This window comes from Maniola hyperantus, chromosome 14, assembly GCF_902806685.2.
Source record: "Maniola hyperantus chromosome 14, iAphHyp1.2, whole genome shotgun sequence".
NCBI classification, from domain to species: Eukaryota; Metazoa; Arthropoda; class Insecta; order Lepidoptera; family Nymphalidae; genus Maniola; species Maniola hyperantus.
The window spans coordinates 2,169,808-2,192,544 of NC_048549.1; the positions used below are offsets into that span (position 1 = coordinate 2,169,808).

Consider the following 22,737-nt stretch of genomic DNA (forward strand, 5'->3'; position numbering starts at 1 on the left):
CCATACTGCTCGAACTCATTTAACGCCCCACGACAAAATGGCGGTTGTTGCCGTCCGCGAGGAAATCGCGCACGCTTGTACCTACATTCGATCACCTTCTCTCTTCCAAGATACTGCAATTGTGATTCGAAAGTGTATAACCCGATCATCACTGATCATACTCAAGTTGAACACCTGCTACATTTCTCAAGGCTGAATTTTGGTGAGTGTTTTAACCTAGACTTTTTTTTTCAGATATATCTACCTACCTATTCGAGCACAAGTGAATGAGCCGGTAACAGGTGTGCCATTTGTTATGACTTCGTGATATTTTGTTCTCTTTCGTCTCATTACTCTAACTATTATCGATTTACTTTTCCTTTTAGGATTTTTTGCAGCAGTTCTAATTTCCAACTTATCTATAGATATCTAACTATCTTATCATCATATTAAGTATATTTATATAGTCCGTAAAAAATGACTCCTCTCGCGCAATTTTAACTCTACGGGTCAACTGTCATGTCAAAAGTACGGTTCGCCTTTGAATTAAGGACTAAAATCGTGACATGAAATTTGACACAAAAAGTTAAAATGGCGCTTGAGGAGTTAAATTTTACGCGTTAAATATCATTTTATCACCGTAACTCTCCTGTCCCTTAAGGTTTGATTTAGTTCTGTACCTACTAAAATTACAATTTCAGTTTGCACTCTTCACTCCTCTTTCGAACTCTACATTTTTCTTGAGACTTGAGAGCAGTCCACAACCACATGTCATATCATAACTACACTAGGTACCTATTATTTAGCCATTTTAACTTTAGAAGGCTGGTTTACAATTTGCATCGTTGGTTCATTGACCTAGCTGAGCTAAAACCCCAACGCGTCACGAAATAGTACAATTTTCAGATAATATTAATTCCGTATCTTCAAAATTAGGTTATGACTTATACTAATCTACTAGGTAGGTATGTTGAACATAGGTACTTATAGAAGCTATGATTAGTAAGTAGTAGTAGCAGTAGTCTGTAGTTGGCAGGTTGTGATAATCACAAGTATCACAACCCATGAAAGTTGGAACAATCGATGCTACTATTCTGACTCGATCGTAAGTGTGGCAACGTCGCGTTTTGCTGCGTTTCAAACGGCAAACGCGAGGTTACTCATTGCTGCCAGCATATTATTGTTACCTATATTATGATTACATACGTGCGTGGCCACACAAAATTTACTGTTTTGGATTATTAATGAAGTCACACATAATTATGAGCCTAATTATTAGAATTAAGCTAAGTAGGTAGGTAAGTATATTAGGCTCCCCCAAAAGATTCTCCAAAATTTTCATCTATCTGAAAAACGGAGTTCTTAATTTTTTTGTATTCAGAGTGATAATTTTATTATCATGATGAGTCATGAGACCATGCACGACGTTAAGTAACTTTTCCGTCTCTTCACAGTTCTCACTTCTCACATTCTTGAAGTGCTATGAATGTGATTTAAAAGTTATGTAGGTACAGACGTCAGCTGAGTTATAAATAAAAAAATTTTTTTTTATTAAATTACAGGGTAGATGCATCATGCGATTGCCTCTCAATATTTCAGCCTCATAATGAGTGCACTAACTTATTTTGTAAACGGTACAAAACAAATTGAACTCGATTATTGAACTTAGATAAATGTTTCAATGGTTTCAACCTTTACGGCGCGGCGAGGTCCGCCATTTTGTAAGACTTTCGCGCGCGCCGCCGCCTGACGATATTTTTTTATTTTCCTTCGACTTCAGACCATTTATCCAGAATACATTGGTTTAATAATGAGGTAGGCAAGTGTAGGTACCTACTTTTATGAGACAGGAGACTACGTAGCATAATCTAGATATATAAATATTAATATCCATGATCGACCGGACAATAAAACTACCTACCTACATATCCTACCTACTTTAAAGGTACCTACCTACCTAGGTAGGTATCTACTTATTTATCAATTAATTAATTATTATAGTAATCGAAGAAAGAAAACAAAAATAAAAATAGAACCGTTCTTCTTGGACTATTTTTATTGCATCTCTGATTTCTTCTTCTGTAGACTATCCAAATGTACGGCATTCATTGCTGGTGCTGACATTTGTTGTGATAGTAATGTTCAAACGTTAACGGTATTGTATGTTTATCATTTCAATTTCTACTGATGCTTAGTAATAAAAGTTGAGGGTTGGGCACACTTATCTCCATAATGCTGTCAAATTGATTCCTCATGATAAATCTGCATAAATTTCTTAAGGTAAATAGGTAGGTAAAATAGCGATTTAGGTGTCTATTGTGTATACCTAGTCATCCAACTTCTGATACTAGGTAAGTAGGTACATAGTACGTAGATTACTTCTGGTATTTTTGAAATTGAGAGGAACTTTGGAGTAAAAATGTTTATGGGTGATCACTTGCTATTCTAATTGCTGATGAAGTGGTAGGTACCTATCTGCTATAGAAAATAGCTGTCAAAAAAATGCGTACCTCCATAATAATATAGTGATGACGTCTGTTAGCTGCAGTTCTGGTGGCCAGACGACTTCGGCACTAATCGGCAACGTTCGTTCAATTTCGGCTCCGCGTCAGCCCACTCAAGTCTCGAGGTGCCCTCTTCTGCGCGGAGTGGCAACGTCGCATGATCCCAATAAATTGAAAACCATTGTCCATTTCTAAAGTTTGATCGTTTTATTAATTTACTGAAATAATAATCGTACCTACTACCTAACCTACCTACTTGCTTTTGAGGGACCAATATTTTATATTTTATCTGTGTATTCTGCACTTTAAATAATAAATAAACGAGTTACCTAACTACGTATCTCTACCTATTTAAACTGTTAACCTACCTACCTAATTTTTCATAAGTACCTATTTATCAGTAGGTAGGTTTCGAAATACTTTCCTACTTATGGAAGATTACGTTCTAATATAATAAACAAGAGGAGATTTCAGCTATTACACACAATATGTAGAATACAAGAGAATGAGATCGCAATGTCGCTGTGTGTGTGTAGTATGTAGGTGTAGAAATCCCACAACTAGTACATGTGACGTAGAGTAATGTACAGAACGAGTATTTCAAACCAAATGGTAGTTCGCTATCTCTTTTCTGTACACTCCGGGAGCTTATGACCATCTCATTTCTGTCGGGATTGGACCGTTTTCGTGCACAAGCGCGGCGTTCTCTGGACTGAGCTTGTTCTGTATTATTAGTTTTAGTTCTTGCCACGAGCTACGTCGCTACTATGCCGGCGGCCATTTTCTTCTTTCTCTTTCTGCCAGTCAGTTTGGCAAGAGTCGTGTTTGAGTGCGCTTGTGTCGACGGATATTGGAATCTTCTTAATTGTTCTTTTTCTTCTTGGATCTCTTGCGCAAATATACTAGGTGGGTTCCATATATAATATTATTAATTATAAAATATTTATTGGTGTTATTCTTAGTAAGAAGTACCTATGAGGAGTACCTAAGTTTATCTTTTGCTGTGTCTATTTATTGTTTTTTTCTAACATTTTAGGGTTCCGTATTTATAATTGTAGGTACCTATTTTTTTTAGTTTTAGGTTTTGTACATTTTATGCCAACGGGAAACTAGTACTAAGACTCTGCTCTACGTCCGTCCGTCTGTCTGTCTGTCTGTATGTCGGTATCTCTTTAATCGTAATAGAGATAAGTATCTACTTTGTTGAAATTTTTACAAAATGTGTATTTCTATTGCCTCTATATGTAGGTATAACAAATAATAAAAATTGGTCAAGGTCAATTGCGAGTCCGACTCGCACTTGACCGATTTTTTCTATTTAAGTTCAGAAGCGTACCGAGATTATGCCATGTTTCGTTTGCGATAGCGCAAAGCGGTCGCTGCCTGTCAAATGCATAGTTTGACAGCCACTATTGTACAGTCGTTGTCATATTGTGATTTTTAAATTATCTTCAAAAACTTTGAGCGGACAGATAGTTCGTAACCTTGAATCGTAAACCGGTTATAAACTGGTTAAGTATGCAGCCGATTTTATCGACTCCGAACCTCAAATGTTACTTGCGGAAGAAACCTCATCACAAGAGTTCGCATCAAAATGTCAATTTCATGTTTCAAAAAATTAACAGCGCCCCTATCGAATCATTTGGACAGCTCGTTTCGCCATACAAATAAACAAATTAACAGATCAGTACCAACTCCTGTGACTAGCTTTGTTTACTCAAAAATTACACTCGGAGTCTAATCTCTTGTTCAACGTAACGTTGCCATTCCGTATTCCACCTTCACCTCATTTTTTGTCTTTTAGTCTGTCTCTCTCTTGTTCGTTGAGCGTGAATGGCAGCGTGAAGCGACAGCAAGCTTGGCGATGTGACGTCTGCAAAGGATTGACGTATCGGAGTGCAGCTCTCTAGCTAGTCCCCGCCAGGCGGAATTTATTCCGGTACTGGGCGCAGTGAACCGCTGCACTGCTTCGCCCGCCATTTTGTTTTTCGTGTGTTGATGTTTTTCGTAGGTTATTTTAACCTGCTTTGGCTGTTTGCAGCAATTTTTTCAATATTGTTTTTATTTCCGTCATTACTATTACTTACCTACTTACAATATTTTCTCCGACATTTTTCATTCCTGACTTTTTTGGGGTTTCTAGGGTTTTAAGGTTAAGTACATACGTAGGTATATTTAAGTTAGATTGCAATTTTTACTGATTGCAGTATTTTTCCACTTTTTTCATTTCCATCACTAATTATTATTTTAGCCGAATTAATAGGTAGGATACCTATTTGTTTTAAAAAAATTGCCGTGTCATCGTTTATTTTAGATTATTTAATTTTTCCCGTTTTTTCCATTTTGCTTTAATTATTTTGCCGAGTTGTTGGTTTTTGGGTAATTTTAATTGCATTTTTAAGTTATTTACCGTTACCATTTCTTCCTGTCATTTTTTCATTCCCGCCTTTTAAAATTTTTTGTTGACATTTTGTGTGTTTAGTGAAACTTATATATTCAGCATTTTTTTCATCTGTATTTTCGCCGTAATTATAGAATGGCCTATATATTAGTTTTTAGGTCATATTTTTACTTGCAGCAATCTATATTGTTTGTAGTTTTTTTTTCCATTTCTGATAGTCGCCGCCTAACCTAGTCGCGGTAACCTATTTTAATAGCGGTTTTAGGTAGGCAAGTAATTTTTCGATTTTGCACTGGAGGTATTTTCATTTACCCAAGTACCTAGGTACTTAATCAAATCATAACGAACCATGAAATATCGCTAGAAAATATTGGTAAAATAGTTATATCGACCTTATAATATGTATGATACCTACACTTATAGCCTATTCGTAAAAGAGAAGAATAGAATTTCAAAAAAGAATATTGTTTTCAAGAAACTGGGAAATATAAATTTTATAAAGTAGCAATAGAGTATCAATTTTACAGTCTAATATTAACTGAAAGAAGTTTTCATTCGGAGTTTGACTGAATTTTACTGATTGTTATAATATATGGACTATGCTAGTTTCGTTCCGTCGCCCTTTCAGCTTCGTTTTGCTACGGAGGTTGCGGACTGCGGCCTCGCTTCGCTCGCCATCTCCACCGCTAAATAAATAAAGAAACTTAGAAAGAAAAATAAATAAACGCTGCCGCCATCAAGAGCGAGCGAAGCGAGCTCGGGACTTGGGGCACTCTGACTCGGAACGGTTAGGTTAGAACGGGATGGCGGGGTCTGTAAGACCCCGCTATCCCCTTCGTGGGTTATTTCTTTTTTTACCACCCAGAAAAAAGTACCCCCACCATAGTGGTGGTCTCTCTCATCCCCCCCGCTCCCACCATCAAGAGCGAGCGAAGCGAGCTCGGGACTTGGGGCACTCCGACTCGGAACGGTTAGGTTCGTGGGTTATTTCTTTTTTTACCACCGAGAAAAAAAGAGCTCCGCGAAGCGGGGCTCCGTCGCCGGGCCCCGATCGACGAAAAGAGACCACCCACTATGGTTAGGGGTCTCTTCCCAACTCCATAATATGTTCATGATATCAATAAAATATACAAAAACATAACCTCAAAATGAGATTTTTAAAAATTCATAGAAAAAAAACGGTGCATAACCTTGTCATGGGAGTGGTGTCGGGGGGTAGGAGGCACCACCGTCACCCCTTTCCTCCTCTCCTCCTTCCCCCCCTCGTGCTAAGGGATACTAAGTTTTAACCTAATTCGCTATCCCTTATGTAAAAAAATCACAAATAACTGCAGGAAACTATAATACTGAACTATAATGCGTCGATAAAACTGATTCACTTGGTCATATGCAACACAGCAATAATATTATGTGGGTATATTAAAATAAAGTTATTTCAATATACCACATGATATTATTGCTGCGTTGCGTGTTGTGTGTTTTTTGTTAATTAGTTATTTTATCAAATAATAAATTTATCATCTATTATTTTGTAAAATCGTGAATTTGAAATCAAATTATTTGGTGAAATAATAAATTTTTACATGATATTTTAAAATTCAGCAAATTTGCAAAGTAAAACATTTGTGAATAGAATATTTGTCAAAATGATCTTTTGTAAAATTACAATTAATTTGTAAGTAATACATATTATATTCTCTTTTAAATATATAGATTTCTCCGTAAGTGTGCCATACAAGTAATAACACTAGCACCATCTATGATGTGATTTAGTAAATTAAGTAATTATTCGTGAACGAATTGTTTTTAGGGTTTGGTACCTTAAAGGGAACTTGTATGTCCGTCTGTCGTGTCTGACAAGAAAACCTTTAGGTTACTTCTCGTGGACCTAGACTCATGAAATTTGGCAAGTATCTTATAGTGGTAGATGCATCCGACTATTCGTAAGTACTTGTAAAAGTTTATTCAAATAAAAAAGATTTTTATTTTTTTATTTTATAGCACAAGTAAGGGAAAAAATCCGAAAACCGCGAATGTGTGGTTTACATCATAAAAAAAATTTAAATGCATATTAAATTTTCATATTATGATAATTATATACAATGTGGGTTATCATATGAAAGGGCTATATCTGTTCATTCTAAAATAGATTTTTATGCATAATGGTTTTTGATTGATCTTGCAAAATTTCGAAAAAAATACCCGAGTACGGAACCCTCGGTGCGCGAGTCTGCCGGCTTTTTTGTTTTTTGAATTTTCAAATTAACTATACTAACTAAACTATCTTAAATAAATAAATAGAACTCCAGACATGATCTTACCGTCACTAGATTATTATTTTTTATATCGCCGTAGACTAAGATCATACCATAGAAGGCGTGGACTATTTACGCGATAGAGGCGCCTCCTTTATTTTACCTCTGCATTGATGCCATGAGCCATCCATGCGATAATATTGTTAACACTTTCCATTGGATTATAAAAGTCTTTATTTCTAATAGGTTTCCAGATTTTTAAATCGAATAGAATCTATTTTAGCATTTAATCTATTTTAGATATTATTTAGAATGAATAGAATCTAATCTGACTAATCATGAAATCTCAGGAACTATGAAACCTACATGCTTGTATAATATGCCTAATTCGAACAAGATTATTTTTCCTAACAGCCGTTGCGCTATGTTTTGTCAGTGACAAATTCTTGAACTAATGTTACAAGTTACAACTAAGAAATGCTGTTCAAAATGGCGGATAGTGAGTGGCAATAAACAACAACGTTGTTTTATCGGTATCGACTAACGCGTGGAGAGCTAGATTTTTTTTTATGGAACCCGGTCTACAATAAAATGTATATTTTATTTTAAACACCAGCTGACGAACTATAATTAAGTTTATTATCTTTTGATACTTGTTAGAATAAGTAAAAACTGGCCAAATGCAGGTCGGACTCCACACAAATAAATTCTAATACCTAAACAATAGTACATTACATTCTAGGCCTGAAATAAAGCGATTACTGGCCGAGTATCATTGAAAGGCCGAGACGAAGCCGAGGACTTTTCAAGTGATTTTGAAAGGACGAGGCGCGAGCCGAGTCCTTTAAAACTAAACGAGGTGGGTAATCGATACTTTAGGCCGAGAATTGTATAGTACTTCTCTTCCAATTGCGAGCAAACAATAAAAATTAATAGAAGAAACAGGTTTTATTCATATGAAAATGTATATTGTAGGTATATTATATTATGTACCAGTAAAAACATAAAAAAGTAAAAAAAAACTACCTATATAAATAAATAAGAATGATAAAATCATTAGAAAAATTTAATAAGAAAAAAAATAAGAGTAAAAAATCATTAAAAATATAAAATAATAAATTAATGACAAAAAAAATATGTATTAGAAAGATAAAAAAATTGAAAAAGAAATAATGTTAAAAAGAATACAAAAAAGATATAATTAAATAAATTAAACTATTAAAAAATTGATTTAAAAAAAGATAAAAAAAAAGTTGTATACATTACATATTATGTGATAATAATGATACATATTATGTAATAATTGTATATATTAAATATCGAAATGACTGGCATGAAAATTAAAAAAGTTAAAACCGTTATTTCTTGTATCATGATACGGAACCCTTGTTCCTGTTGAATGGCTGGTTTTTAGGGTTAAAAGGAAAACGGAACTGTTATAGGATCACTTTGTTGTCTGTCTGTCTGTCTGTCAGTCAAGAAACCTACAGGGTACTTCCCGTTGACCTAGAGTCATGAAATTTGGCAGGTAGGTTTACCAGACATTCGGGGAAAAATCGGAAAACCGCGAATTTGTGGTTACATCACACAAAAAAAATTAAATTGTGGTCATGAACTGATTATTAGTATTTTCAATTTTCGAAGTAAGATAACTATATCAAGTGGGGTATCATATGAAAGGGCTTCACCTGTGCATTTCAAAACAGATTTTTATTTATTTTTACGCATCATAGTTTTTGAATTATCGTGCAAAATGTCGAAAAAATACGACTATAGTACGGAACCCTCGTTGCGCGAGCCTGACTCGCACTTGGCCGGTTTTTTTTATTATTTTACTATGTCGTAGGTACGAAAATCTGACGTTTGAAACGTATATTTATAAACAATTAATAATCTTGAAAAAAAAATTTTTTTTGAGGATTTTTGTATGGGGAAAAAGGATATATAGAAACACGTATTCTGTGGAAACTTCGACTAACTACCTACCTACCTACTACCTACTACCTAGTTTATTTGTAGCTCTGACAGGCAATCGGACAGATAGACCAGCTTAGGCTTAGTATTAGGATCCCATTTGCCACCTTTGAGTACGGACCGCGCGCTGGGTTTAGAAACTTGAGATTTAGCATTTTGGTTGCATTCCATCTGACCAAAATCGGAGCGGGTCAGCCAATAGTTTATTTCTTATTTGTAATGTTAGCATGGGTAAATTACTTTTAATTGTATTTTTTTTTCATTAATTGCAGATAATCTGCGCGTGAGGAGTGTATAGAAATGCTGAAGAATGCAATTAATTGTAGACACTGACACAGACATACGTGTTCAAACTAAGATGTCGACAATGCAGCAAGAATCTCTTAGTGAAAAATTTATTAATACTAGCTTAATTCAAAATGTATGCAGTGATAATATTACTGATATTACTAACCGAAATGACGAATGTGCAAAAAATCAAGAAATTGTTATTAAAGCATGTGACGGAAATGTTGCGGCAGCTGACCAAGTAGCTCAGTCTGCAAAAAACCAGATACCCATTTTAAATGAAGAAAGTAGTAATAAATGTGAAGAACTTAGAATATGCGATAAAGAATCCACAGAAAATAATGAAAACGGTACTCAAATTGAAAATAAAAAAGATGCGCAAGAAAAAGTAAATAGTAAGATAACAATGATTAAATCCGATAAGCTAGTTGAAGAAAAAATGGAGACAGAAGTCAATATTGTTGAATATAAAAGTAATAGTGAGATAAATAATGAAATAATGCAAGAAAATAAACAGAATTGTGAATTGGATAAAGATGAACTAAATAACAGACTGTTAGAAGATAAAATAGAGAGTGACGAACAAGTGAAAGATAATACTGAGAAAGACAATGTTCAGACACAAGATGATGTGAACATCAGTATGAAAGAATCTAAAATTGACAATCAAGTTAATAGTGATATTAAAGATACAGTTGAGGAACAAGTAAACGCAACTAATGAAATAGAAGACAAAACTGTAAAACAAAATCAGGAAAATATTGAGATGGATATTATAATTGATGAACGGGATAAGATGAACAACATCGAATCAGTAGATAAAATTGAGGGACAAGTAGAAGTCACCAATGTAGTAGCAGAAGCTAAAAGTGGAAACCAAAATGAAGTAGAAGTGACCAATGAAACAAAATGTAATGAAGAAAAAGAAAATCATCAAAACATTGAGATGGATATTAAAAATGAAGAACAGGATAAGTTGAACGTCAATATAATGGCAGATAAAATTGTGGAACAACTTGAAGTGACCCATAAAATGGGAGATAAACCTAACCAAAGAAAAGTTGAAGTGAATGATGAAACAAATGATAAAATTGAAAACAAAGGAAATATTGAAGTGGATGTTACAATTAAAGAACAGGATAATATTAACATCAATGTAGCCGCAGATAAAGTTGAAGAATTAACTGAAGTGACTGTTGAAATAGAAAACCACATTGAAAAACAAAATGAAGGAAATATTGAGATGGATGTTACAATCGAAGAACAGGATAATATTTACGTCAATGTAACAGCGGATAAAATTAAGGAACTAGTTCAAGAGACCCATGAATTAGAAGATAAAATTGGAAACAAAAATGTGGAGAATATGGAGATGGATGTTATAATTGAAGGACAGGATAAGGTTGACAGCAGTGTAACGGCAGATACAATTGTAGAAGAAATTGATATGGCTCATGAAATAAAAGATAAAAGTGAGATCCAAAGTGAGGACAATATCGAGATGGACATTGCAATTGACGAACTGAATAAAGTTACCAGCAGTGTAAGAGGAGATAAAATTAAAGATGTTAAAGTTGTTAATGCGATCGAGGACAAAGTAATCAGTAAAAAAGAAGGCAAAATTGTGCAAGGAAATCAGGACAATATTGAAATGGATGTTACATTTGAAGAACAGGACAAAGTCAACACCAGTGTATCAAACAATAAAATTGAGAAAGGAAATGAGGAAAATAGTGAGACGGATGTTTCTTTTGAAGAACAAGATGAAGTTAACAACAGTGTAATAGAAGATAAACTTAAGGAAGAAATTAAAGTTGATTATGTGATGGATAATACAATTATTGACGAACAAGTTAAAGTAACCAGGGATATAGAAAATGAAATTAAGCGAGGAAATAGAGAGAATAGTGAAAAATATGTTACAGTTTTAGAACCAGATAACGTGAACATTCGTACAATAGAAAGCAAAAGTGAGGAACTACATACAGAGAAGGGTACTGTACATGAAAAAGTAAAAGATAAGCTGGAGGAACCTGATCATTTAAACTTCAGTGCGAAAGAAAATAAAACTGAGGGACGATCTCATGACAATAATGATATAAAAGAAATGTTTGATAAATTTTGCGAGGAAAAAAGTGAGATACAAGACAAATTTGAAGAACAGCAAAATGAAATTAGTGACATAATCGATCAACTTGAGCAAAAAGAGAAGGAGGAAAGTCAAATTAAAGATAACATTATAGAACAAGCTCAAATTAACAGGGATATTGAAGACAGGCAAAATGTCCAAATAAGTATACCAATAGACATCGTCGCAACCCTTGATAAAAGAAGTGTGGATAACTGTGAAATAAATCAACTTAAAAATAACACACATTTAAAAAGAATACAAGCTCGACCTGTTAATTCTGAAAAAGAAATTGACAAGGATAGACTAGAGGATATAACAAACATTACTAGTCATGAATCAGCTCAAAAAAGTAACCAATTTGAAAAAAAATGTCAGGAAGTTGATAAACATAAGAATGATAGTAAAAGAATATCAGAAAATGTACAAAATACAAACAAAGTTGACGATAAAAAGATGATTGAAATCACAGAACAGAAACTGGAGACAGAAGATAGTAATGAAGAAAGGATTTCAAATACATTCAAGAGCAATACTGAATCTGCAGTTACCCAAATGGACACTGACGAAGTAATAGACATAGCTGATGAAAAAGATGAAGATGATGAAAAAGAACCTGTAAATACAGAAAAAGTTAATACTTCAGAAAGAAAAGCAGAAATAGCGTTGAAAAACGATATCCAAAAAAATGTAAGCATTGCGCCTGACGAAGTAGCAATTGGATCGTATGATAAATCAGATCCCGAAGTATCTATTCAAGAAGAAAACGTTGAACTAACTAGTCTTAAAAAATCTATAACAGAAACGCATGAGGAGAAGAAAAAGCTTACACACATATCTAAACTATCCAACACATTAGACATTTTGTCAGATGAGGAGGAAGATCTTCCTATAGAAACACCTCAAAAGGAAATGCCTGCTTCTGGAGACAAAGAATGTACGAGTATAAACATCGATGATGATGATGATATTATGCTGATTGATGAAGAATCAAGTCCTAAGGATGATAAAAATAAGACTGAAAGTAAACCTGAACCAGAAAACGAGGTCCATCTTAAGGAAGAAAATGAAGTACAATTAAGAGATAAAGAACAGCTTACTGAAACTTCCGAAAACCAAAAAGGTATGACATATTTATTTTTTACTTTTATAGTGTATTGAGTTTGGAGTTATTTACTTTATAATATAAAGGAATAAGGTGAATAACTTATGTTTCGGTATTTGGTGGTGTATTTTAATAGTAGTTTTTTTAGTTTTAGTAGTTTAGTGAAAAAGAAACTGTTATTGCACAAGTGTAAACAAAATGTGCCATTAAGTCGTTCTTTTTCAATTCATGATATTAATATAATATAAGCGTAGATAAAAAGTATTTGTTGTGTGAATGCTTGTTGTGAACTATATATATATATATAGATTAAGGTTTCGAGGTTATTAAAGCAAATAAATAATATTGAATTTCATAGCTGTGTCGATTTCGGTGATAAGGTTTTTTAATAGATTAAATGGCAACCTTACCTTTTAACTCGTGAATTGCTTGTAATAAAATTAAAAAATGGGTAAATGTTCAGAATAATTTTTATAGCAAGTTATGTATTCAGTATGTTATGTTATATTTTTACAGACACAGTAGAAGCAGAAGTGGCTGCCCCAAGTGTTACTGAGACGAAAACGAGTGAACCTAAACTAGACTTAATAAAAGCGCAAGAAGAAACTCCTGTATCTAAAAAACCACTGGTTAAAATAAATTTCCTCAAAACATGTAAGAAAAACTTAGCTGATATGACAAGAGATGAACTTGAAGAATTCTGTATTTTAAAAATAGTTGAAGGTGTCGTGGACCGAAGTAATTTGAGTGAAATAAAATCCCAGTTTAAAGCTATGACCCTAAATATCGAAGAATATAAGAAAAAAGCGTCAGCACTGACCAAACAAAACCGAGACTTACAGGTCGTTCTTAAGTCAGTACAAGAGGAACAGAAGAAAAAGTCAAATATGCCAATAACTCCATTAAAAATAACACGATCTGTTGGCATGCAGGTGCTAATGACCGACAAAGTTGGCTTACGAAAGAAATCGCAAAATCCTAATACAGCTAAAAACAATGCTGCTGCCAACAGTGGAGCCAACCGGCAAGTGAAACCAGCACAGAATAATATAAGGCTTCAAAAAATGCTAACAAATACAACTCCCAATTTACCAATTCCTGTGCCCAGATTAGTCCCGGCCATAAACAACAGCAGTATGAATAATATGAAAATACAACCACCCTCTGCAAACACGCCAGTGAAATCACAAGTCACAGGACCTGTCAACAAATCTCCAGTTCCAAATGTGTCCAATGGTCTACCTGCGACACCACTTATCCCAAAACCGGAAAAACGACCACACAGTCGAATGCAACAGAATGATTCAGTTACAGTAGACTTGACGGATGATGAACCTCCCGCCAAAGTGATTTCACGAAACGTTGCTCCCCCAGTAAGACTGGTACCACCCCAGAATTTATTAGCACCTAATAGACAACCATTTGGACAAAATGTTAGTAACCCTCGAAAAGTGTATATACCCATAAGTGGCTCACAATCTCCGGTTGGCGTCAGACCTGGACAGACAATTATGTTGAGAACCATTTCTCCTCAAGGTAAGTTACTTACTGTTATGATACATCTTGATTTTAACAAATCAAATATAAACACTACATTTACTAAATTACTATATTTTAGGTCCAAGGCAAAGAGTTCCTACGCCTGGGGTCGCGAAACCGAATCAAAGTCCTAATGCCGTAAGAATGCAGCGAGTCCCGAGTCGACATCCGGCACCTTTGCCAGAATCGGTGAAGCAATATCAACCACAGAATTGGAAAGCCTTGCCTCCGGCTCCCGAGCTCAAATTGTCAAAAGTAGAAAATGGAATTGTAATATCATGGAAGATAGATGGATACCAGGAAGAGACCTATGAAGAAATTGCTAGTTATCAATTGTATGCTTACCAGGAGACTACGTCGCCTCCGAGTACTGCTCTATGGAAAAAAATTGGCGATGTCAAAGCTTTGGCATTGCCTATGGCATGCACGTTGACACAGTTCATGGCCGGATATAAATACTACTTCGCAGTTAGAGCTGTCGATATCAGATCTCGCTTAGGGCCTTTTAGCTTGCCAGGAAGTATCCTGCTTTTAAATAAAATGTAAGACTGAATTGTAATTTTTTGATGTAACTTGTGTTTTTTTAATGTCATACATTATCGTTATTTGTGTATTGTGTATATTATTATTAGAAAAGAATACTATTATCTTAATTTATTTGAACTAACTAAGCACGCTCAGAACTTACGAATATTATTTCGCGGTTTATAATTAAAGAAATGCTGTTTTTTTCACATAGTGTAAATAATTTCATATTTCGAGAATAGCCACACGTAAATGTTACTATTCAACTATTGTATCTGATAGTAGGTACCTATCATAAGTAGTGAATTTACTAAACTTAATAAACATTGTAATAAGTTAGTAATTAATAACCATATAACTGTCTTGTTTGTATCATATTTATTTATGTCCTATAGTGCCCCTAATAAATGAAGCGCAGATATAAATTCAGTAAAGATAGCTTCACTGATTTTATCTCTGTGAAGATATCTTCACTGATTTGATCTTTGCTTCATAATTTATATTAATAAAAAAAAGAATTGACGTTTGTTAGTCACACAAAAACTCATGAACGGCATGTGAACGGATGTGATACTATCTCTATGGGCTGAACCGATTTGCTTAATTTTGGTTTTGAAATATTTGTAGAAGTCCAAGGAATGTTTAAAAGTTGAGAAAATATGTAACGAAATTGCAATTATTTTTTTGTTGTGTTTGTAATTGTTAGAACAGGGTATATATCAAGGATGTTTTTGGAAAATCCATGGGGAAAAGGCAGTTGCCGCAGGACGCGGACGAAGTCGCGGGCAACAGCTAGTAAGTTATTATTACCTTTACCTACCTACACAATATTATGGAATGCAAAGTGCAAATAAAAAGATTCGAAACAAAATGTTCCTAAACTAATTTATCTAAATCATACTACCTAATGTGATGCAAATTCCACATCGTAAGGCGTCAAGCAGTTTTATCAAAATCGGTCAACTTGTTTTTAACCGACTTCAAAAAAAGGAGGAGTTATAAAATAAACACAATCTCTTCTATTGCAAATCGTCCCTGTTCTAGGCCAATACACGATAAAGATAGGCAATCCTCTTAATATAGTGATGATTTTGCGCTCACGATAAACGGCCAATGCTTATCTACAGAATATATATAATATCGCCGAGTGAAGCAGCGGGAGGTGGCTAATAAAATAGACCTTAATTTAATTATTAATATTCTCTCACAAACAAAACATTATCGCACATCGATATTCATTTTCGCCCCCACTTAAAGATTACAAGTGTGACAAGGATCTTTTGGCGCGTGGCCTAAATCGGAACTACAGTCCGACAAGGCTATTTTGACTTTTTCTTTGATCGATGCTTTTGACACTTGAATGGCATTGACAGGGGGGCGCGGTTGTGGGACAAAGGCTGCCAGCAAATAAAATCTCAATTTTGCGGAATAAGTATAGGTATTGAAAATGTCAATGTCGAAAGTCGACTAAGTTTTATCTAATTTTAACAGAATGAGAAATTAGGAAAGCCGTCCCTGTTTCTAAATCGAGAAAGAATAATCAAATCAAATAATTTATTCAAAATAGGTAATAAATTACACTTTTGAATGTCGGTTGTGGGATTTGTAAGATAGGTACCTATAACTGTAGCCGATTTTAAATTAAACAACACGTTTTGACATTAGCTAATGTCAAATCGTAAATAATGATACCATAGGTATTTAAGATGCTTGTGATATAATATGTGGTTCAGTTGGTTCATGTGAATGAGTCCATGAACCAGTTCCTGCGTCTCTATTTTAGATTGAACTTTCACAAGAAGAGTAAAGAAAAAGAATAATTATAAAACTACAAAATTACTAAAATTAAACAAGTAACTACCTAGAGATGGTATAATAGAGCTTTAAAAAGGGATTTTAGAATATGATTAACATAAATATGTTTTTCATTGAGTAGTTAATATAAGCTGTTCTTAGATGTTACTAAATAAATTACAGCAGGATAAACAATTAATTCCATTGAACTATCGACTCACAATGTTTGAAACGTTTCTAATGTTACCTAGATTGTAAAGTATCACGCTGTCCCCTTATTATGTGGTGTTGCTGAGTAAAAATCCCAAATTCACTGTTCCAAGTCCCGCAAATTAAATAAATATACGCAAACCATGAACTACCTAGTGACAGATGAAACATCAAATAACTTTATGGAATAGATAAACGGCGCACATTGGCCAGTTAAGTTTAAACGGAGTAGGTATATGCGTTGTTCAGAAACGCACTGTCTCGAGTTATCGGACCAAAACCGCTATTGAATAAATAAATCGTCGTTAAAAGTACCTCAGAAACCGGGCATAAATCGCAGTGATTTAAAAACTGGCCTACTAAGTTGATTAGAAAAAGGAACGACTAAACTTTCAAATCCTATTATCATTCCTATTTGCATTGGGTTTTGAAATCGATATGTTACTTGCCAGTGGGACAGGAGTGGAAAAGGCGGACCGTAGAGAATTAGAGGGCGCGAGGGGTGCAACGGATTGACGTGATTATTTTGCATGGATATAGTTAGATAAGGTCGGAGATTGGAGGTGAAGTTTGGTGCAAAGTTAGCTTACATTCCGGGGAAGGACATGGGCTACTTTCATACCGGAAAACCAGAGTTCCCACGGGATTTTTAAAAACCAACAAATCATGGATTTACCACGCAGACGAAGTCGCGGGAATCAGTTAGTTGTCAATATATTCCCTAAAATTGAGGAGATTTTATTTGCTGGCAGTCTTTGCTCTATAACTAAGAAAGAGGATACATTATCTGTCAATGTCAGCTGTCAAGTGTCAAAAGTCAAATATTTTTGGATTGCCAAGTTGCCAAGCCATGGCTAGGGAAGTGCAAACCATTATCCAATTTCCAATAAAATTCCCCACCCCAGTCGGTTGGCCAGTTGTCGATAGATTTCGTGTCGTGGTGGTTTGCCTTGTCTTTCAGATATTTTACAGACCTAATATTTTTAATCGAATAGAGTTATTATTAGAGTAAATTACTACATATTGAAAAATATTTCTAAAAAACCAATAAATGTGTGAAAGATACATTAAAAAATGTCGCAGTTAGATACCTTCTCAGTAATTTGACGTCGAGTGTCATATCGTTATTCCTATCGTTTCGCAAGTAGTTTTGGTCGGAGGTGTTTTATTTGTGTACGTTTCGTGAAAAACATCGATCAGGTGTAATTTTTGTGTAAATTGTGAAGTTTTAGTGTTGATAAAGTATTATTTGCGTAGTATTTTGGTGCTATTTAACCGTGTTTTAGTGAAAGTTTACTACTGGGTGTTTGTGTTAAGACTAAAAATGCTGGAACTTGGTTTGTGCCACAGCTATGTTTCCATAAAGGTACGTAAATACGTATACAGTGTCGCGCCTTATTTTACTCTCACAAACTATATATTTACTTAACGAGTTGCTAATGATTATGTCTCGACGATACAACAATAAGTTTCATTATCAGAACTCGAAGGACAGGTTATATAAAATGTTTAGTGCCAGTTTGTCTTTGGATTTAGATATTTGAATTTATGTAAGTACATATGTAAGAATGAATCTTTTGTATCATTTATAACTAAGTATCTACATAAATGCAAAGTAAATAAGTAAGCATGTACTTAATAATAATGGATAGTAACTTGAAACTTACTTAATACTTACAAGTTGTAAGTACTTACCTATGTTTAAAAAAATATAAGTTTGAATGTATTTTGAGTAACTACTTACTGATTAAGCAGGCAAAGATTTAAAAAAGTTAATCCAGAAGCCAAATTTAAAATAGGTAATACTTAAGTAGGTACCTAAATTGCAATAATAATCTTTAAAAACTTTCCAATGTCATGTCTATACTAATAGTAAAAAGAGGTACAGTTTGTAAGTTTGTTTGTACTTTTAAACTGCTAGAACCCATAGCCATTTTTATAACTTGTTTGACAAGTTATAAAAAAATAACTTGAGTAAGATCTATTATTTTTATAAAAATATATAATTTTAATGTTTGTCATTGACATGTGAGAATATGACCACAGGCCATTGTGTTTGGTCACAAGGGACCCATTATTCTAAGTTGACATACACAGATCATGCAATAAATACTAATACTTCCATTAAGTTTTATTACAATTTACAATGTAAGTAAGTAGTAAGAAGGTATAACTTGAATACCTTCTAGGCAAGCGGGCTCCAACCTAGACCTTATCATTGCTCTGTTTCTCAAGCATAATTGTTATATAGCGAAAGCCTATCTTTCAATTTAAAAAAATCCGGCCATGTCCGAGACAGACTCGTGCACCGAGGGTTCCATACTCAGATATTTTTCGACATTTTGCACAATAAATCAAAAACCACAATGCATAAAAATAAATAAAAATCTGTTTTAGAATATACAGGTAAAGCCCTTTCGTATGATACACCACTTGGCATAATTATCTTACTTTGAAAATTGAGAATACTAATTATTAGTTTTTTTTCACAATTTAATTTTTTCTGTGTGATAAAACACTAAAAATTGAAAAATAATTTAATTTATTACCGAATATATTATGTATACAAGAGTTAATATAGTTCCATAATAATATTTTTTGGTGCCGGTGCCAATTAGCTTTAGCTGCGCGAATCGTCTAGACTTCATATTTTTATGGGACTCCACAATGGCACCTCATTGGCACCGACCCCAAAAAATATTATTATGGAACTATATTAACTCTTGTATACATAATATATTCGGTAATAAATTAAATTATTTTTCAATTTTTAGTGTTTATGTAACGAAGTCGGTTTTTATTTTTTTTGTAAAAATTTTTTATTTCACAATTTTTAGTGGCCCCACGGAATTATGCTATGACTGGTTAAAAATCTACTGTTTGCTAAGCTTTTACACTGATCGCGAGCAATTTACTCTTATCCGTTGAGGAGTTCCAGTATTTATCTTCAAAGATGTTCATCAGATCTTCACCAAATTGAAATGGGACCAACTTTGAAGTATACCCTTTCAAACAAAAAAAGAATTTTCAAAATCGGTCCAGGCGTTTTTGAGTAATCGGGGAACATACATAAAAAAAAAAAAAAAGATTCCGACGAATTGAGAACCTCCTCCTTTTTTTGAAGTCGGTTAATAACCACAAATTCACGGTTTTCAGATTTTTCCCCTAATACCAGCTATAAGACCCACCTACCTACCAAATTTCATGATTCTAGGTCAACGGGAAGTACCCTGTAGGTTTCTTGACAGACAGACAGACCGACAGACAACAAAGGGATCCTATAAGGGTTCCGTTTTTGTTTTTGAGTTTGATAGCAGCAGTTTATGGGGCTAGAATTCATTATTGAAGAGAATAATTTAAAAAATCATGGTTAGCTGTATATTTCTATTAAACTGTAAATAACATACCTACTCAATAATATTATTATTTAAGAATGTGTTAGCAGTTATCTGTAATGTGACGGGTTGTATTAATAAAGATAACCTTATCAGCTAGGTATTTACGCAATTGCAGTTGACATTGCCCTTTTAATCTAGAAAGTGGTAAATAGCCATTTAAAATTTTGTGAGATCATCCACATTGCTTTCTGTTTAAAGATATATAGAATTATATATATTTAACTAGCTGATGCCCGCGACTTTGTCCGCGTGGATTTACGTTTTTCAAAATCCCGCGGGAACTCTTTGATTTGCCGTAATAAAAAGTAGCCTATATGTTAATCCAGGGTATAATCTAAATCTAAATTTTAAATTTCAGCCAAATCCGTCGAGTAGTTTTTGCGTGATTGAGTAACAAACATCCAAACATCCACACTTTCACATTTATAATAGAAAGAAAAAAAAGAAAGAAAAACGTTTATTTTTAAAGCTGTACCACACATTACCAGTTACACCTGGTTAGGTTATCCCGGCGCCTCTAATACTTGAGTATTAAAGTCAAAAGACCTCAAGTAGAAGAAGCGCCGGAATAAAGTACTATGTCATGTGTGGCACAACCTGAAAAAAATAAAAAAATAGGTATTTAATATTACAACATAATGCAGAGAGCTATGCTTGGAGTTTCTCTACGTGAACCGATCAGAAATGAGGAGATCCATAGGAGAACCAGAGTAAGCAACATAGCTCAATGGGTTGTGAAGCTGAAGTGGCAATGGGCAGGGAATGTAGTTCGAACAATCAGTTGACATAACATTGGGGTCCCTAGGTCCTAGAATGGCGACCTCGCATCGGAAAGCGCAGCTTTGGAAGACTCCTCCACTAGGTACTAGGACCCCTCAGCTAATCACAGAGAGTAGCTGGATTCAGGCAGTGCAAGACTGTGTCGTGTAGAAGTCCCTACAAAAAACATGTCCAGCTGAGGATGTCTATCGTTTGATGATGATGATGATGATGATAAAAAGGCGGAAATTATAAAAAAACAAGACAATGGTGTTCATTCTGATGTCTTTCTTTTATCAAAATTTAGAGTATCTGCACCTTTTTCTTTTTAATATTGCTTAAAAAGTATGGAAAATGAATTTTAAAGTAACAGCTTAAAATTTTGGTTCTACTTTACTAAAATATTATGCGCAAGACTGGCACCTAAAGTCCAGAAGGTTTGACAGTTTTAAAATTAAAAGAAGTTTGTTTGTTGTTGTTGTTGTTGTTGTTATGCTCGCGACTTTGTCCGCGTGGACTACACAAATTTCAAACCCCTATTTCACCCCCTTAGAGGTTGAATTTTCAAAAATCTTTTCAAAGCGGATGCCTACGTCATAATAGCTATCTGCATGCAAAATTTTAGCCCGATCCGTCCAGTAGTTTGAGCTGTGCGTTGATAGATCAGTCAGTCAGTCAGTCACCCTTTCCTTTTATATATATAGCTCAATTATTTAGATATATTTATAAGCAAAATATGTGAATACTCAGTTTCCGTCAAAATCAGTACCATGGTATTCTTAGGACCTCTAATAAAAGATTTTAGCACCTAAAGTTAGCTGCCCTACTCTAATTGACTACCTGGCATTGTGACTAATTCCTTTGTACACAATCTCTAAACTAAACTAAAATATCACGTCTAAATCTATTGCTATCCCTTTCATAATGTTGCTTGCGGAAAAGGAAAGCACTATACTTAGACCTGTTAATTTAGTTTAGTTTAGAGATTGTGTACTAGAGAATCGGCCCCAATATGCTGTTAATTTAGTACCCAATACCTAACTAGTGAATACATCAATTATATTTTGAATTGCTTTAAAAAATTGTAAGCGATTCTCTAGTACGCAATCTCTAAACTAAACTAAATTAACAGGTCTAAATCTAATGCTATCCTTTTCCGCAAGCAACATTATGAAAGGGATAGCAATAGATTTAGACGTGCCATTTTAGTTTAGTTTAGAGATTGTGTACAATGGAATTAGCCACAATATGCTTCTAAGTTAGTTCCTAATACCTAGCTAGTGAATACAAATAAATACATGTACATTACATCAATTAAAATTACTTAAAAAACTGGTAAAGTGCGAATCTGACTCGCGCACTGAGGGTTCCGTACTACAATCGTATTTTATCGACATTTTGCACAATAAATCAAAAACTGTTAGGCCTAAAAATAAACAAAAATCTTTTTTAGAATGTAATAGTATACCCCTTTCATATGATACCCCACTTGATATAGTAATCTTACTTTGAAGGTTGAAAATAGCAATATTTGTTCATGAACACATTTTAATTTTATTCTTCATGCGATGTAACCACAAATTCACGGTTTTCAGATTTTTCCCCTCATGTCTGCTATAAGACCTACCTTCTCGCCAAATTTTATGATTCTAGGTCAACGGAAAGTACCCTATATATATAGATTTCTTGACAGACAGACAGACAGACAACAAAGTGATCCTATAATGGTTCCGTTTTTTCCTTTTAAGGTACGGAACCCTAAAAATGGGTCAAGTGCGAGTCGGAATACTACTACTACTACTAGTTGATTATGGAAAAGCTGCATTAATAATTGCTTCACTCTCTGTTGTGATTGGCTGAATTAATGATATTCTTGTG

General features: G+C 34.2%; 2 protein-coding genes and 1 long non-coding RNA gene across 5 annotated transcripts in view; all 3 read left to right on the top strand.

Annotated features, from left to right (window-relative positions):
- Positions 1 to 22,737, top strand: part of LOC138403241 (uncharacterized) — a 251,882-nt gene that overhangs the window by 91,118 nt on the left and 138,027 nt on the right. The gene's annotated exons all lie outside the window — the stretch shown is intronic.
- On the top strand, positions 6 to 15,060 carry wde (Fibronectin-III type domain-containing protein windei). 2 transcript variants are annotated; one of them, XM_069502893.1, is made up of 4 exons: positions 6 to 202; positions 9,386 to 12,652; positions 13,151 to 14,170; positions 14,253 to 15,060. In XM_069502893.1, exons 2-4 carry the CDS (start codon positions 9,424 to 9,426, stop codon positions 14,717 to 14,719), a joined length of 4,716 nt encoding a protein of 1,571 aa, XP_069358994.1. In that variant the 5' UTR covers positions 6 to 202; positions 9,386 to 9,423; the 3' UTR covers positions 14,720 to 15,060. The 2 variants fall into 2 exon arrangements, with proteins under 2 accessions (XP_069358994.1, XP_034831540.1); XM_034975649.2 differs by lacking the exon at positions 6 to 202 and adding an exon at positions 3,239 to 3,389.
- Positions 17,595 to 22,737, top strand: part of LOC117988107 (probable E3 ubiquitin-protein ligase RNF144A) — a 197,743-nt gene continuing 192,600 nt past the window's right edge. For both annotated transcript variants that reach the window (XR_011237517.1, XM_034975209.2), the window contains exon 1: positions 17,595 to 18,068. The gene's annotated coding sequence lies outside the window, so the exon portion shown is untranslated. The remainder of the gene's footprint in view (positions 18,069 to 22,737) is intronic.

Excerpts from the sequence above, each read along its gene's own strand:
- wde (XM_069502893.1), top strand. The coding sequence starts at position 9,424 with ATGCAATTAATTGTAGACACTGACACAGACATACGTGTTCAAACTAAG. Across the intron at positions 12,653-13,150 it reads AACTTCCGAAAACCAAAAAG|ACACAGTAGAAGCAGAAGTG; the intron begins GTATGACATATT and ends ATATTTTTACAG. Across the intron at positions 14,171-14,252 it reads GAGAACCATTTCTCCTCAAG|GTCCAAGGCAAAGAGTTCCT; the intron begins GTAAGTTACTTA and ends ACTATATTTTAG.